The sequence below is a fragment of the Microcebus murinus genome, chromosome 13 (genome assembly GCF_040939455.1).
Source record: "Microcebus murinus isolate Inina chromosome 13, M.murinus_Inina_mat1.0, whole genome shotgun sequence".
Taxonomy (NCBI): domain Eukaryota; kingdom Metazoa; phylum Chordata; class Mammalia; order Primates; family Cheirogaleidae; genus Microcebus; species Microcebus murinus.
In genome coordinates, this window is record NC_134116.1 from 71,900,302 (window position 1) to 71,916,467 (window position 16,166).

The 16,166-nt window shown below is 40.2% G+C and overlaps 1 protein-coding gene across 2 annotated transcripts in view; it reads left to right on the forward strand.

Moving 5' to 3' along the window:
• STARD13 (StAR related lipid transfer domain containing 13) overlaps nucleotides 1–16,166 on the forward strand; it is a 214,291-nt gene that overhangs the window by 37,085 nt on the left and 161,040 nt on the right. Inside the window, exon 1 of one of the 2 annotated variants that reach the window (XM_020290434.2) lies at nucleotides 13,440–16,137. The exons of the other annotated variant lie outside the window; for it this stretch is intronic. Within the exon in view, the coding sequence (XP_020146023.1) occupies nucleotides 15,969–16,137 (169 nt within the window). The 5' untranslated portion in view covers nucleotides 13,440–15,968. Of the gene's footprint in view, nucleotides 1–13,439; nucleotides 16,138–16,166 lie in introns of those variants that run through there. 2 annotated transcript variants of the gene reach the window in all.

Below are 16,166 nucleotides of genomic sequence, written 5' to 3' on the forward strand. Positions count from 1 at the left end.
TCATGATTTAAAAAGGAGGAGCTTCAGAATTTAATTATATGAGATTAATGTTAAGCACGAAAACACATTCCTAGAAGAGTTTAAACTATTTTGGCACCCGAAAATAGACTTTAGTTCTTTTAAATATTGATAAGATCTTTAAGAAAAATAATTTTACTTTTAGTGATAAATCACATTTAAAATATGATGTAAATGAAATAGAAACAATCAAAGCAATACCTAAAACATTCACCTACCCACATGGTTCAGTAGCAAGATCAAAATCCTCAAAATTAAGGGCACTGAGCATGTGTCTTGTCTGCAATTAGCAGATTTCACAACCTGGGAAAATCCACACACTCATCTTCCTTGGTGGTGAAAAGAGGGATTACATTAGAGCATTGCCTCTCAAACCTCACTGTGCCTTCAATTCACCTGCAAATCGTGTTAAAATGAGAGTTTTGATTGAGTAGGTCTAGGGCGGAGCCTGGGAATCTGCATTTCCAACGAGGCTTCTGGGGAAGCTAGGCTGCTGGCTGTTGACCTCACTTTGAGTAACAAAAGATTTGAAATCTTTTAAAGTTCCTGAAGTCCCAGAGTCCTAGGTCAGGTTTCCAGGATTCTAGTGTGAAGACTTTGTCATCAGACATTAGCTGGGATGATGGTTCAACTACAGAAGGCATCTAGGAGTCCTTCACACTGAATGTGCCCAGTGCTCTTTGCTCCTTCAAAGGTGCAGTCTCCCTGGATGTCTTTGGCATTCAGTGTCCTCTCTTCAGTCCTCCCTGTTTAGGGACCAGAGCATAGTGATATTCAAATTCCAGGACATAATAGAATATGCCTTGTGTGACTTCAGGCTCTTTTAGGAATCTGGCCGATAATTATTGCATCATCTGTCAATCTGAACTCTAATAATTTATCGAGACCTAATATGTGTCAGAGACTCTCTATACAATGCAAAGTATATATCATTGTCATTTACTTTGCACATGAGGGCGCTGAAGCCAAGAGGGATAAAGTGAAGTGTAGGGTCACCCAGCCAGTAAGAGGAGCCAGGATTTCAACCCACGTCTTGCCGGCTTCCAGCCTCTGCTCTTTCTACTGTGGCACACTGGCTCCGAGAGCCAGTGGGCTGGATTGAGAGGGAGGTTCACACGGGCACAGTACATATTGTGGGCTTCAAGAAGTTTTTAATTTAAAAGCAGTAAGAAATGACAAAAAAGCAACACAGAATGAAATGCTCAATGACTCTGCCAGAAATAAGTCTCGTGGGAGTGCAGAGGAGGGAGGAGGTGGTGTTTGCAGGAAGGGCTAGGAAGATGGCCCAGAGAAGGGAGCCTCTGAGTCAGGTCTTGAAAAATGAGTAGGGACTGAGGGAGTGAGAGGAGAGCTTCATAGGCAATGGGGATGGGGTGGAATCACTTTCCTTCCACACATGAACGATTTCAAAGACTTTTAAGACAAAAACAGGGAGGCTACCACGATAGGCCTTTAATGCCAGACTGAAGAATTTGGACTTTATCTTTTTTGTGTTTGATTTTGAGACAAGATCTTGCTCTGTCACCCAGGCTGGAGTGGAGTATGATCAGAGGTCACTGCAACCTCCAATTCCTGGGCTCAAGTGATTCTCCCAACTTAGCCTCCCATGTAGCTGGGACCATACCTGGCTAATATTTTTTTAAATTTAATTAGAGATGGGATCTCACTACATTGCCCAGGCTGGTTTTGAACTCCTAGCTTCAAGCAATCCTCCCCACTTGGCCTCTCAAAGTGTTGGGATTACAGGTGTGAGACACTGCATCTGGCTTTATCCTTTTTATCAGTGGGAGACTGTCTTAATACTTTTAAATAATATATCAGAATTATATTGTAAAAGGAACAATATAGCAGAACTATAGGAGATTAATCTGACAAGCATGTATGTGAATAACTACAGCAGGAGGATAGGAGGTTAGTTTCCTCATCTGTAAAATGAGGGGAAAAAATAGTAATTGCCTCATGGCCTGTTTTTAGAATTAGGTGAGATTATGTAAAGCACTTAGAATTAGAATGGTGCCTGACACACTAGTGTTCAAAAAAATGTGAGCCATCACTACTTCAGTACTCTAATCATGAGAGTGACTGAGCCCAAATTCTGAATTGATTTACATGTAGCAAATATTAAAGTCAATTCTTCACTTTTAGAGCCTCTTAACGACGTAGTATCAGGCACATGGAAGTACTCACTGTGAGGTAGCATTGCTGGTGGTGTCATTGTTTCCCTCTTCCCCTCTTCGTCTGGCTAGGTGCATTTGTGTCACCTTTCCTCTGTCCTTAATTACCATCAGGGCCATGACTCTTTTCTGGCTTAAGGTTGCCTTTTTGCTTGTGTGGGTCTTTCCTCCTTTAATTCTACTCCAATTATTACACGAGAAGTTTTCCTGAGCATGCTCTCTGCCTGTAGGCACAAGTACAAAGGAAGGGCTTTAATTCCAAGAACAATTTAAAAATAAATGGATGAGTTTGGTTTTTCTAAGAGAAAAAAAAAAACTCAAAGTGGGAATTCCCTGCAGAAGAACTTGGGAAAGGCATTTGATATCTATCAGCAGCTGTGAGTTTTCATAGGGTAGTCCACCTATGTAAACTTGAGTCCATGTTTTCTAAGAAAAAGAAACTGAAAGTGGGAATTCCCTGCAGAAGAACTTGACTGGGAAAGGCATTTGATATGTATCAGCAGCTTTGAGTTTTTATAGGTTAGTCCCCCTTTATAAACTTAACAGTGTGAAGTAAAAGGCACATTAGACATCATTAGTTAGACCAGAGTCAAATCCATAAGATGAGAGAGAGAAGAGAAGAGATGGTATAGGGAGCAGGGATAAAGTAGTGAAAATATCCTTTCTATTGGTTTTTCATCCACATTCCATTCTGTCAAAGTGTATTGTCCATTGCTATGTACCAGGCAACGGACTAAATGCTGTGATGCAATAATGAGCAGAAATACACATGGACCCTGCCTTCCTGGAATGTATAACTTAGAGGAATAAACAGAGGTATTAATCAAATTAATTTCCCCCAAATATCACAATGCAGGTAGGACAGAGACTACAAAGGAGATGGACAGGGTGCTCCTTAGGAAAACTGGGAAAGCATCCTTGAGGAAATAAGTGTTTAGCAGGAGTTGATTATGCTACCATCGAGATAGTGTTCAAAGGAACTGCATGTTCAAAGGCCTTGGAAAGAAAAGGCCAATGTGAGGAGGATGTGCATTTGAGGCTGCACGAGGAAGTAAAGGCAAAACCAAGCAGGAACCTGTGGGCCCTTTTAAAATATTATTTTAAAGGATAATTTCCATAATAAATAAAATGAAGGGCGTACATTTATAATTTTTAAATCTTTGAAAGTTATAAAATACTGAACAAATAGAAAGCAATTGTGTTACCATCATGAGTATTGTCTTTCTGAGTTATACTTAGAGAATTGCACCAATTATCATTGCATAGCTGTAAAATAAGCATTTTAAATCAAGTAAGGATATATTCCACTTAAGGAATCAAAGAGCAAGGTTGAACTGTGTCTTGAGGTCATAAAATACTCTCCAGAGAAAAGACTAGGCATCTACCTGTTAAGTACACATAAAGTTGGTGATTCCATAGCATCATAAACTCTTAGTTTGGAAGGGACCTTCCCCACTGACCTATGACATATCCAGTGTGATGGACCACACTGAAATTGAAAGCCTCTAGGGATGAGGCCCTCCTAACTATGGAAGGTGTCCTATCTTTATACTTTGAGCTTGCTTCAAAGTTCTTACCTATATTTTAGGTCAAACCTGTAGGATGAAGGGAGGGGAGGAAAGTACTAATCTTACAATGTTCTAAGTGTTTCATATACATAATCTAATATAACCTTCACTTGAGCTTTATGATGCTTTACTTGAATTTGGTAGATGAGAACACCAAGGTGCAAAAAAATGAACTAATTTGATTCATTCGTGCCTACATAGTTAATAAGGAGCCTGACTTTGAATAAAAGTCAACTTGACTCCAAAGCTGCAGTGCTAGGTATTCTAGAACAATATTTTAGAGCCATTTAAAAAATATTTTGAGGGTTACAGCATCCTTTGAAGATCAGATGAAATCTAAATACCTATGTTTCTGAAAAGTGAATGTGCGCCCGATGTTTTGCATGCACTTCCAGGTTCCCAGTGGCCCATAGGTCACAAGTTAATAACTTTCATGCTATTATGTTCATTGGTTAGAACCTAAGCTTTATTAGGAGAGGGTTCATGTCTGTTTTATTCACTGATGCATTTCAAACACCAAGAACTACACCTGGACCAGAATAGGCATTCATTAAGTAGTTGTTAAATGCAAGTGATCCCAAATGCCTGGGCCCATTCACCTAGTTCCTTAGAGCAGGATGCTAACAAAACAGTGTAGACAGGGTGCCTCTGTTCAGAATTCAACAGAACCGCAGGATGGCTTCCCAACCCCAACCACAGAGGACCTCAAGGGACCTCCGAGGCCCAGCTTTGAAAAATTATAGGCTGAGTTTTGTTTTGTTTCAATTTGTTTTGTTTTTTTACTTTAAAGACACTTCCTCTTCCTCTATCCTGAAAAAAAAAAAGGATAATGTCTTTAATAGTTCCTTTTAAAAATTAGAATATGAGGCAAACTAGTAGAAATAGCACATCTGAGTAAATTTTTAGGAAGTATTTGGATAAAAAATGTTTAGACTACTTTATCCAAACGGTTCTTAGTGTCACTACTATTATTATTTAAATGGATTTTGCTTGTTGTTGTAAGACTAGAACTTTAATATGCCTGTGTTCACAGTCATGTGTCGTTTAATGACAGGGATACATTCTAAAATTGGATCGTTAGGTGATTTTGTCATGCAACATCACAGAGAGTACTGACACAAACCTGATGGTGTAGCCTACTACACACATAGGTATATGGTATGGCCTATTGCTCCTAGGCTACAAATCTGAACAGCATGTTACTGTACTGAATATTGTAGGCAGTTGTAACACAATGGTAAGTGTTTGTGTATCTAAACATAGAAAGGGTACAGTAAAAATATGGTATTGTAATCTATTGGGACCACTGTCGTTGCCCAAAATGTTATACAGTGCAAGACTGTATTTGTAAAAATGGCAGCTCTTAGGAAATAATTGTAAGGGTATTATATGGTATCTACCCCAGGTTTTAAAACCAGAAACAACTGAAAAGATGACTTCCTGTAACTACAAATTGGATCTCGGCAGTTGACAGCTCTTGCCATGCTCCTTGAATATTTTTCCAAAAGGCAACATTCAAGAAGCAATACAAAATCCTTTTCCAACTAGTTTATATTTTCTTGGCTTAGATTCTGATCTCATTGACACAAGAGTGGAAAAGGAATTGATAACCAGATATACTTGGTTTGCTTACATATTGATATGAAATATGTGTATGTATGCATATATACATATAAACCATTTTGTAGATTTGAAAAGGGAGCCCTTAAGAAGTTAAATAATTTAAACAGCTAGTGAGTGGTGAAGGTGGGGCATTTTGGTGTTTTGCAGCAAGAGAGTAATAGGATCAAAGCAGTATCCTGAGAAGCTAAATGTTCCAGGGTGGATGGGGTGTGAGCCAGACCAGACACAGAGACACAAGTGAGACTGTCAGAGTCCTTTAGCAGAATGCAGGCAGAATGCAGGCAGAATGCAGCAAGGAGTTGATGAGAGGCATTTTGAAAGAAGAATCAATAGACTTATTTAGTTTTCTCCTTCCTGGAGGGAATTGTTTTGAACACTGTGGTTTTGCCTAACTGTATTAGGTGCTAGGGAGTTCAAGCTGTGTAAGACAGTGTCTACCATCTTTGTGCAGGGTTTTCTTGCTTTTCTTGCTTATTTTCCATCTGTAATACACAGAGGTAATTAGAAATAAATCAAGGCTGAGGCCCCTTCTCCACACCCCCTACCCTAAATCATTGGTTAGGCTCAAACCTCTCATTACATAGGAATGTAATTAGTCATAGTATAGAATATTTGGAAAATGGAAATTGAAGAAATTTTGCCCATAATTCCACCATCCTAAAAATGGTTATGATTATTTTAGTGTGTTTTCTTCTAAGCTTTTTTTTTGACTATGCATTTTTTTTAAACTTTTCAAAACTTGTAATCTTGGTACACACCATCACTTTGGTCCTACTTTTTCAGTAACCACAGTGTACTGATTGATTAATGGAATGCTGGGACTGCATTTTCTAAAGCAATAAATAAGGAAAAATAAGCCAAAGCCAAGGACAGCCCTTGAGACCCCCAGAGGCGGGGAATTAAAGAGGGTGTTTTAAGTTCATTGACGACTGAGAGTAGCTTTCGGTATGTTCTGTCCTCTGTGTAGCAAACACATTTTTGGTGCTCAGTGAATATTCTCCGATGATTGATTAGTGTTGAGTCATCTTGGTGGGGCAGCTCAGGAGAAGGTAACCACGCCTGGCTGTGTGTTGTACTTGGTGTGTTTAAACAGGTCTGGGCCATAAGACACAGTGTGATCATGGTGGTGTTCTGGGAGGTTGGCCAGAGGCCACTGTGTGCTACGATAAGCATGGAGCTCTGAAGATAAAAGGTAGAAAGTCTCAGGAGAGTCTCTGTATTTTTATATACTCATATATTCTCTAATAGAAGAGGATTCCCCCAGAAAAGCTGTACAAAACAGGCATAGCAATGGATGAACCTGGAGGACATCAAGCTAAGTGAAATAAGCCAGGCACAGAAAGACAAATACCACATAAACTCACTTATATGTGGAATAAAGTGTAAATAAAAAAGTCAAACTCACAGATGCAGAGAGTAGCATGGTGGTTGCCAGGGGCTGGGGTGGGGACAGAGGTTGTGGAATGGGGAGATGTTGGCAATCCAAACTTTCAGTTATAAGATGAATGATTTTTGAGGACCTAATGTAGAGCGTGGTGACATAGTTAATAATACTGTATTGTATGCTTGATAAGGGAGTAGATCTCAAGGTTTACACACAAATGAAACTATGTGAGGTGATGAATCATGGTGATTTTTGTTTTAAAATATTTAATTGACAAAGATTGTATATATTCAAGGTATACAACATGATGATTTGATATACGTATACACTGTGTGATGATTACTGCCGTTAACTCACCACATCCGTCACCACCCCATGCTGTACCTTAGATGCCCTGCATTGTGGTGATTTGGAATACTAATCTCCCTTATGAATTGAAAAAGATGTAAGGTATGGGGAGGTTTTTAGGTGTGTTTTTTCTTCGTGATCTGTATTTCCCCAATATTGTCTTCCCCACTTTCTCACCCAGGTGTGCATCCCCCAGGCTCAGCGCCAGTACCACTTTTCCTGCTGTACGGAATGACTCCATTCTGTTCCGACTTAGCTGTGTCTCCTCTACTCCCCTGGGCAACCTCTGCACACCTGTGTCGTAGTGCCAGCACTGCAGTCCTATACTTGTAACTGTCCTCATCCTTTGCCATTATAAATCATTGTTGAGAAGAGGGACAGTGTCTTATTCATCTTTGTACAGTCAGCGCCCAGCACTGTGTCTGGCATGAAATATCCATTAGGAATATTTGACAAAGAACGCATAAAAGAAAGAAGCAGTAGCATGAGTTAGTTAGTGGCTTTGTCTCTGTTGCTGACAAACAAGATGCCAGAAAGAGAAATCATATTTTCATCACATCAGCATCATTTTTGGCTAAAATTATTCCTCCCAACTCAGAGGAATCTCCACTTGCTGCGCAGCCCTAAGCCTTCAAGGTGTCTTCCCAGAAACCTCAGAATTTCATGGACACCTAGATCTAGACCTCCGGAGAGATATTTTGCTGCCCTTTCAAACTCCGTAGTGCTCCTCCTTTATGGGATTAAAAAAAATGTTGCTCTTCTTTGCACCACTTTCCATTCTTTAAAGTATAAATGGATGGTCTTCTAGTAGGACTTGGGAAGGAAAACTTCTATCATATTCCTTGGTGTACTGATCTGGATTTATCCAAGACAGTACATGCAATTTAAATATATGAGAAATGTAATTTCATTTTTAATACCACACTCTTATTCACTCTTATTTGTGAGCCATAGTTATTTCCAAACTTTACTCAACGCTCAACTTTATGACACCATCCAGGAAGGGACCTCATGTAAAAATGGTACAGAACCCAGGGCAACAGGCGAGCACACAGTCTTAGTAACGGTGTGCATGTCACTGGGAAGTCCCAAACACTTACAGGACAGATGACATGAGAATCAAAGGATTTTCAAAAGGATCCATCCTAGTGTTTCTTTAATGAGCCGTTTCTCTTGTGTATTCAAATTATAATTTAAGTTAACATTAACAAAAGATATTTGCTGTTGTTCAAGCTCAGGGAGGAGGTTATAGAATCCTACCTGAGGTAAAAGGAAAGTAAGTCTCTAAGCACAAATTTTACCTAAGAGACTAAAAATTCTCTTCTAGTAATTTAGCAACTCATAAAAAAGAAATGAGCAATTGCTTTTATTTCCAATTAGTACAAAGATAAGTAGGTTCTAGATAATACCAGATAGTAAATTAATCAAAATCTCCAGCAAAATTATTGAAAGAATTATTAAAGAAATTTGTATGAGCATGAAGAAACAGAGGTGGTTGATAATAAAGATGCAGTTTGGGTCCATGAAGAATGAACGAAGCTAAATCAATACAGTTTCCCATTTGGGTAATGTAGCAGGACGAGCCAGTCACAGGAAGGTGATAGACACACTCAGTGTGTGATGGTCTCAGGATATTCTGCACAATATCACCATGGAAAAATATAGGCTAGAAAACAAGTCAGCTTGGAGAACTGCATCTGGTTGGATAGCTATTCCCATAAAAAACAGACCAATGGACTGAAGTTGCTCAGAAAGGTCAGCTGAACATTGCGGTAGCAAGCCCAGTGCTGTTCAACTGTTTAATTAAAGGCAAAGCAAGAATGCTTATGACATTTGTAACTGATGCAAAACGAAGGCAAATATTACCAAAAATGTTTGATGCCCTTTGGCCCCTCTCTGTGGATCAAGGAGTTATTCATCCCTCCAGGCTCCCTCATTTTCATAAGGGACCTTAAACTTCCCCTTGTTTGATGGTCAAAGCATATGTTTTTGCCACTAACCAACAAAGTGAAATATGCATATTTAAGCCTCTTTCCAGAGAATAAAACCTAGAATTGCCAATCCTTATTCAATCCAAGCTGTTACATCAACAGCAAGAACAACAATATTTATAATGATTGCCTAAAAAGCACACATCCATTCCTCTAGACATTCTAAATTTTGTCTTTGGGACAATTCAGATTATCATTTATTCAATTATTTATTCAACCAATCGCTATCGATTTCCTACTCTATGCCGGGCCTTATGGTAGGCATGAAGTACATAGAATGTGAATGAAGTAGACATGGTCTCTCCACAACAGTCTATGGTGGAAAAAAATAAGCCACACATAAGTCAATGAAGAAACATCTATGTAATTATAGATTGGGAAAGGTGGTGACATGGGGACAATCAATGGGGTGCCGCTTCCTCTTACGTGAAGTGGGCAGAGATGGCCTGCCCGAGGATGTTTGCGGAGAAGGCCCAGCATGGGCAGGGCTCCATACAGAGGGTTCTGGGCTGAGGAGTGGCACATGCAGCAGCATGAAGGAGGCCAGCCAGGAGATTGGCGATGGGGTGAGTGGTAACCAGGGATTAGATTGTGCATTATTATTGACATCAAAGGATACCATTAAGCAACCACAAATTAAGTTTTATTCCCAAACCCAGTATCATTGAGGATGCTGATTCTTTATAAGGACCCAGGAAAACTTTCCCTGGGCTTGCAATACCTGGCGATTTGTGTTCATCTTGAATCGCTATTTTGTTTTCCATTTATGGACAGGTTGAATTTTGTCATGGATCTTGCTTCCTTTGTCTCCCCCACCTGCAGCAAATGTAGAGAGTTGTGTGGCTTGTATTTCTGTGAACTGATTTCACCCGTGGCTTTATTATTTTCCTCCTCTTACTTTAACTTTTTCAAAGTCACTTGGTTGTTTATTTTTTTACTTTTATAATATAGGGGTTTGTTGTTGTTGTTGTTGTTGTTAGCAGAAATAACAGGGCAGAAATAAATAGTTGGAGAAGGAAGTCAGGAATTGGAAATATCTCAACAATTCCAATAAGTTTAAAGACCTATGCATAAGGGCAAAAGGTCATTTGGTAAGTACAGAAGACAGAACACTCACCTAACAGCATATTTTATGAAAATACGTAAACACCAGGCAGCTTAAGCACTTAGATCCTCTATAAAACAGCATGAGGCAATAGAGATAGCTTCCCACACTTCACTTAACATGTGGTGTAATGGGGACTTTCTTTTCCGTATTCCTTAGCAGACAGTTCCTTGAGGGCGGGGACCACATTGTACTCACCTTTGTACCTTTTATACTTTTGCGCTGCAGTGCTGTACAGGCATTCAGTCAATGTTAAATTTATGAATGAGTGAATATAGATTATAAAAAATAAAACCTCCCATAGTCTCAGACTGGATTGGCAAAAGTGCAATGCCCTGAATGCAGGAAGTATGCCCACATTGTACACATTCTACCGTGCCTGGCCACATCTAGAGCACTAAGCATAGAGTAAGTGCCTGCCTATTTTTAAAGGGTTACTTCAGACTGCAAAATATCTGCAAGAGAATAGTTTGATCAATAGTTAGAAGTTGTGTGGTTAATGAAAAGAAATGTTACAAAAGAAGATTCTTGTAAGGGGTATGTTGGCTTTCTACAGACATCTGAAAGACAGTCCTATAGAAGAAGGAAAATATTTGTCTTGTCTAATTCCAAATGGCAGAATCAGAGGCAGTGAATGGAAATTAAAAGGAAAAACTTTCTCCCACAGCTTGGGGTCCTCTGTGATGTAATATACTCTGTATATGTAGGAAGAGATTTATTTAATTGATCTCATGGGGCAACTGCAATAGTTGAGTAGATGGATTAGAAAGTGTGTAACAGTCCTTCTCATTCCAAGATGTAGAAACCTTTTGTCCATAGTAGTTGCAAGGAACAAGTGGATTCCATATGAGCATGCAATAAGTTAATGGGCCACGTAATGACTGTTTACAGGTATTAACATGATAGGTAATACTAAAGGGTTTTGTATTAGTCATGAAAATGTTTTTGAATGCAATAGGTTTTAACAGAGCCGCATGGATGGAAGAATGGAGAATCACACAATTCTAGATCTGCAAAACAACTGAGAAAGTGAAAGAATTCTGGTTTGGCTGGAGTGGGTGGGTGTAGGTAATACTCCTAGGACAGGACAGACCAGGCTGCTGGCCATATGGGTTGGAGCTGATGGTTGGGTCCCCAGGGCAGAACACATGCCTCCAGAGGCCCATAGACGAGAAAATCACCAAAGACAGTAGGGAGGGCTGAGAGACAAAATACAAGAAATCTACAACCACCCACAAGTCTTCATGGCAGGATCTGGACTCCAAATTGGAGCCATGGGCTGGGGAAGCTGCTGAGAAGAAGATCCAGTCTGTGTTTAATATCACTGGCTTCCTCACATTGGGCAATGGGCATGTGGTGTGTGCAGATTGGGAGGACTTATTGGCACAGACTTGGGCACACACATCACAAATCAGTTGGTGAAAATCCTCAAAAACCGAGCTTCAGAGCCCACAGGAAGGCTTTGACATCAACCCACAACCTTTGGGTTCACGTAATTTCGAAAGCAGCCCTCCAAGTCAGTTCTGCATTTTTCCACCTGCCACTTGTATCTCAAACATTTTCCAACTTGGCAGAACTACCGCGGCTGCCTCTGAACAGACTGACGAGAAGGCTGGAATGTGTGTGAAGGAGTAGAAGCAGCAGCAGACGGATGTACGCACAGCGACCCACTCCTGACTTCTGTAAAAGCACTCCTTAGCTTTCTGCCTTGAGTACACAAAATTCCAGTGAGTGCTGCTCTGGGATCATCTATCAAAAGACTTGAAAATCTTAAATACCAACAATTTTGTTTAGAGGTCAAATTTCTGAGTTTTGACTGTATTTGGAGTGTTTGGATTGAGAATGAATGCCATGGAAAAGGCAAGGCTCATGCTGAGTTAGCTTTGAAGAAGAGCAGAAAGCACAAGACCAGCAAGCTACCCCACAAAAGAATAGTTGTCAAGGGGAGGTCAAGGTGAGCTGCTTCTTCATTTTAGGACTGGGGAGGGCATCTCCAGTCCTCAACTATGGATTATTCCTAAGAGGTCCCATGGCTCTCCTTGATTAACTAATGGCTCTGGGCTCGGTCCTTCTTACCGTAAGATACCAGATCAAATCACCATGAGATTTTAGCCATCTTATACCTCTATTTTCATTTAGATATTCCAGTGTCATATATAATTAAATAGAATTAAATGATTTTCAATCTATTCTTCCAAAATGCTCTCCCCTTTGCCTTTTCAGTGCTGCAGTTTTTCCTGCCCCTGATATGTGATAGTGGAAAGAACTAGAATATCATCAGCTTGGAGATACACTGTGGCCGTACACTTGCTATATGACCTGGGCCATTGCTTCATCTCCACGAGTCTTAGCTTCTTTTACATGAAATCAGATGCCTCAAAACGTTGCTGTGGAGATCAATTAAAAACATGAAATGTAAATAGCATGAGGCCTGGCACACAGTAGGTGCTCCTTTCCCCCTTTATTTTTCTTTTCTTTTTTGGTCTCTTTGGTTCAAAAATAGTCATCTGTTTATTTCATCTCTGAGACAATCTGAGCGAAGACTGCTCTTGATGATCAGATCAGGAGAGAGGAAAAGGGGGTAAAAAGTAAAAACGAATGCTATCCATTTTCCTTATTTTTAAAAAAATTAGAAAGAAAGAAATACATTATCAGCCTTGGAAGATGCACGTGTGTTTCTGGCACTTTCTCCTTCTCTCTGATTCCTCAGGACCTCACTCTCTCACCAGTGAAGGGGACCAGCTCTCAAGGGCATGCAGACGGGACAAGCCCAGAGAGATAACCAGCAGTTTCTTGCTTCTAGTAGAGCATAACTGCCCAACAGAGTGGTAATTCTTCTAGCACTGGGACTAAATGATCAAAAAAGAATTCATTGAAAGAGTATGGGTTTCATAGGGATGGCAATACATTAGCATAAAACAAGGTACTAATGACATGCTAATGAAAAAATAATATTACGTATCTGCTTTAAACATAGTACTCTGGAAATACAAAATGCCAAAACTATGGTGAGCAGGTACACAAATTTATAGATACTATTTGAACCATAAAATAAAACTGTAGGGCCTTGTATATGCATAAGGAGGACTAAGATCTTGATACATTATCCTTCCAAGATCCCCTCATCAAAACACTGACTGATTTTTTTTTTTTTAATTAGACAAGATTGGGTGCATTCAGGGTGGTATGGCCGTAGACTAAATTAGGCTTTATTTTAAGTTGTCTTTCTTTTAATCAGGGAATATAAATTCCTTTTTTTCCTTAAGTTCAATTCTTGTTTTTCCTTGCCAGTCTCCTATGAAATATTATGTCTCATGTTGTTGCATTTGCTTACATGTCAAAGAATACATATATCTAATCATGATAATTTCAGAACAAGACCACCCTAGGACTTTCAACACATTTATTATTATGCAAAAAAGGAGGCAATGTTAGTTTTTCCCCCTAGTAACCTGTCCATGATAAACTGCAGTGATTTTCAGGAAGAATCATTCCATTTCTTTCTAAAATGTAGGCAGGTTAGCAATGAGCTGCAAGGTTGGCATTGGGAATGGCCAGTCTTTCTTTAAGTGCAATTCAGAGCTGTGAAACAGCTACATATTATTTCCTGCCTTTCTTCATCTTTACTTGGTTTCCCAGAACACGTACAATGTTCCCAAATTCCATATTTCTCTCTTCTTTCTCCCTCCATCCTTCTCCTATTCCTTCCTAGCACAAAAAGTGGCAACTGCCTAGTATCTGACTTGAACAAAAGGTTTATGACAGGGATGCCCCCAGTGTTGGACTATCAAGCCAAAAGCATGTGCACAAAGTGGCTGACACCAGCACCTTGGTCAGATGGCAACCAGTGCTGACTCTAACAGACCTTTCAGGCATCTAGCATTGCCACATAGTGCTAAACCTTTCTCTCTTCATGTCTGTGCGTCTGCCAAGTCACTAGATCTTAGATGTCTTTCACCTTCCACAGAGGATCCCATGGAACAGAAAAACTTCTGCCCAAATCCTAAATAAGAATGGAAAGTGCACAATATGGTCCAGCAAGAACTTTCTTTCCTTTTCTGCTATGATGCCAACTTGAAAACTAACACTTGCTGACTCTTGCGTAGTCATCGGACGAGGCTGACGATTGCCATGAGAGAGTGTGTTCTAGCACTGGGCCCTAGAGATCTTAAACTTGTTTATTTACATAGTGAGACAGTTACACAAGTTGAGCTGCTTCTCAGAATTAGGCCAGCAAAAATTCACGTAGAGAAAGGTATTAAGCTGAACACCAGTACAGAGCTGTAGTAACAAGAATTGGGGTCCTAATTTAAGTCCAGTTAGACTTTTAATTTGGAACTAATTTAGAAATAATTTCTTATTATTAGGACTATAAATCTCCAGCCAGGCAATGTTTCAGTTTGAGTCAGCCAAACTTGGCCATATGCTTTTTTATCAAAGAACTTTATTCATTCAGCCCCAGCCTCAGAATTCGGTAACATGTTTTCTATGGACTTTTTTTCACTTCACATCAAACAATATTAAAGGGGAAAACTCTGGAAAAAAAATCTTAATGAGTCCCATATGTATATTCAGATATGACCAAATTGAGTTACTAGCAGTTTCCTTAAACACACACTCTAGTTCCCCATCTGCACACGGGGGCACAGACTCTCCTGCAAAGACCCCTAAGCCTCTGCCTCTCAGAATTCCCCCAACCCCATTTTTTTAAAAGCCTATACAAATGTCTCTTTCTTTATCTGGCCTGCAATCATCACCTCAGTCAAAAATAATATTGCTCACCTAGCATGGTGTTTATACCTTTTTAAAGGACCTTTCATATATGGTCCTATGTAACAAGCTTTTGTCGGACTTCTCTATTGATGCTTAGCAGGTGGATGACGGTATATTTGCAAGGATCTTTGCAGCTTTTGCAATGACTCTTGGCAGTGTCTTAAATATGATATGTTACTTGGGAAGAATTTTGCTTCTTGGTGATTTAAAAATTGGGGGAGTAGAAAAATTAAAGAGGCGTGGACGCTTAATAAATAACACTCGTGTCCTTTGCCTCTCCGAGTCTTATCTGTAAGAGCCCTCACCTCCCATCACATGAGGGTCAGGCGTCTGAGCTGTATTTATTTACTCCTGGTGTTAAAACACTTGATGTTTATTTTTCACTGGAAAAGCTTTTATTGGATTCATTGCTTTTTACTGAAGGGTGGTAGTTTATACTCAGCTGTGACTGCTTATTCCAAGTAGTCTTTTTATTTAAGATATTTATCACTGTCCATTTCTTACCTGGCTGCAAAAAGAAAGTGAAGGAACTTTCTCTAACTTTTACAGCCTGAAAGGTTTCCTATGCCCTGGGGCTTGTTTTGCTTCTCCAGACTTTTCTCTTCCCTCTCTCTTTTTAACTCTTTTAGTGAGTGCTGCTTTGGGTGCCTCACCGGCTCTGAGGCACGTCAAATGCTTGCATTTGCTTTCAGCATTGTGTGTGTGTGTGTGGGGCGGGGGATCAGGGCTGCTGGCGCTGCCTTTCCTTGGGCTTGGAGCTCACTGTGAACAGTCCCATTTCTCCCTCTTCCCCTGATTGGCTCCCTGAGGTCATGTGAGGGCCCCGGGGGTTGGAATTCTCGGAGTTGTGGCTTTGGCACTCCTTTTTCTTTTTAAAAATCGCCTGGTCTCTCCTGGGCTTGGTGCCTTGCTCTTTGACTGAGGCTGGGGACAGACGGAAACAGCCACAGGCAGACTGAGGTGGCAGTAAGGAAATCTGCCGAGATGTTCAGGCAGGTGCCCAGGACCCCAGCTTCAGGCTGCTACTATCTAAATTCCATGACACCTGAGGGCCAGGAGATGTACTTGCGATTTGATCAGACTGCAAGACGCTCTCCTTACAGGATGAGCCGGATCCTAGCACGCCACCAGCTAGTGACTAAAATTCAACAAGGTGAGTTGCCGGCAGTGGAAGGCTGTTTG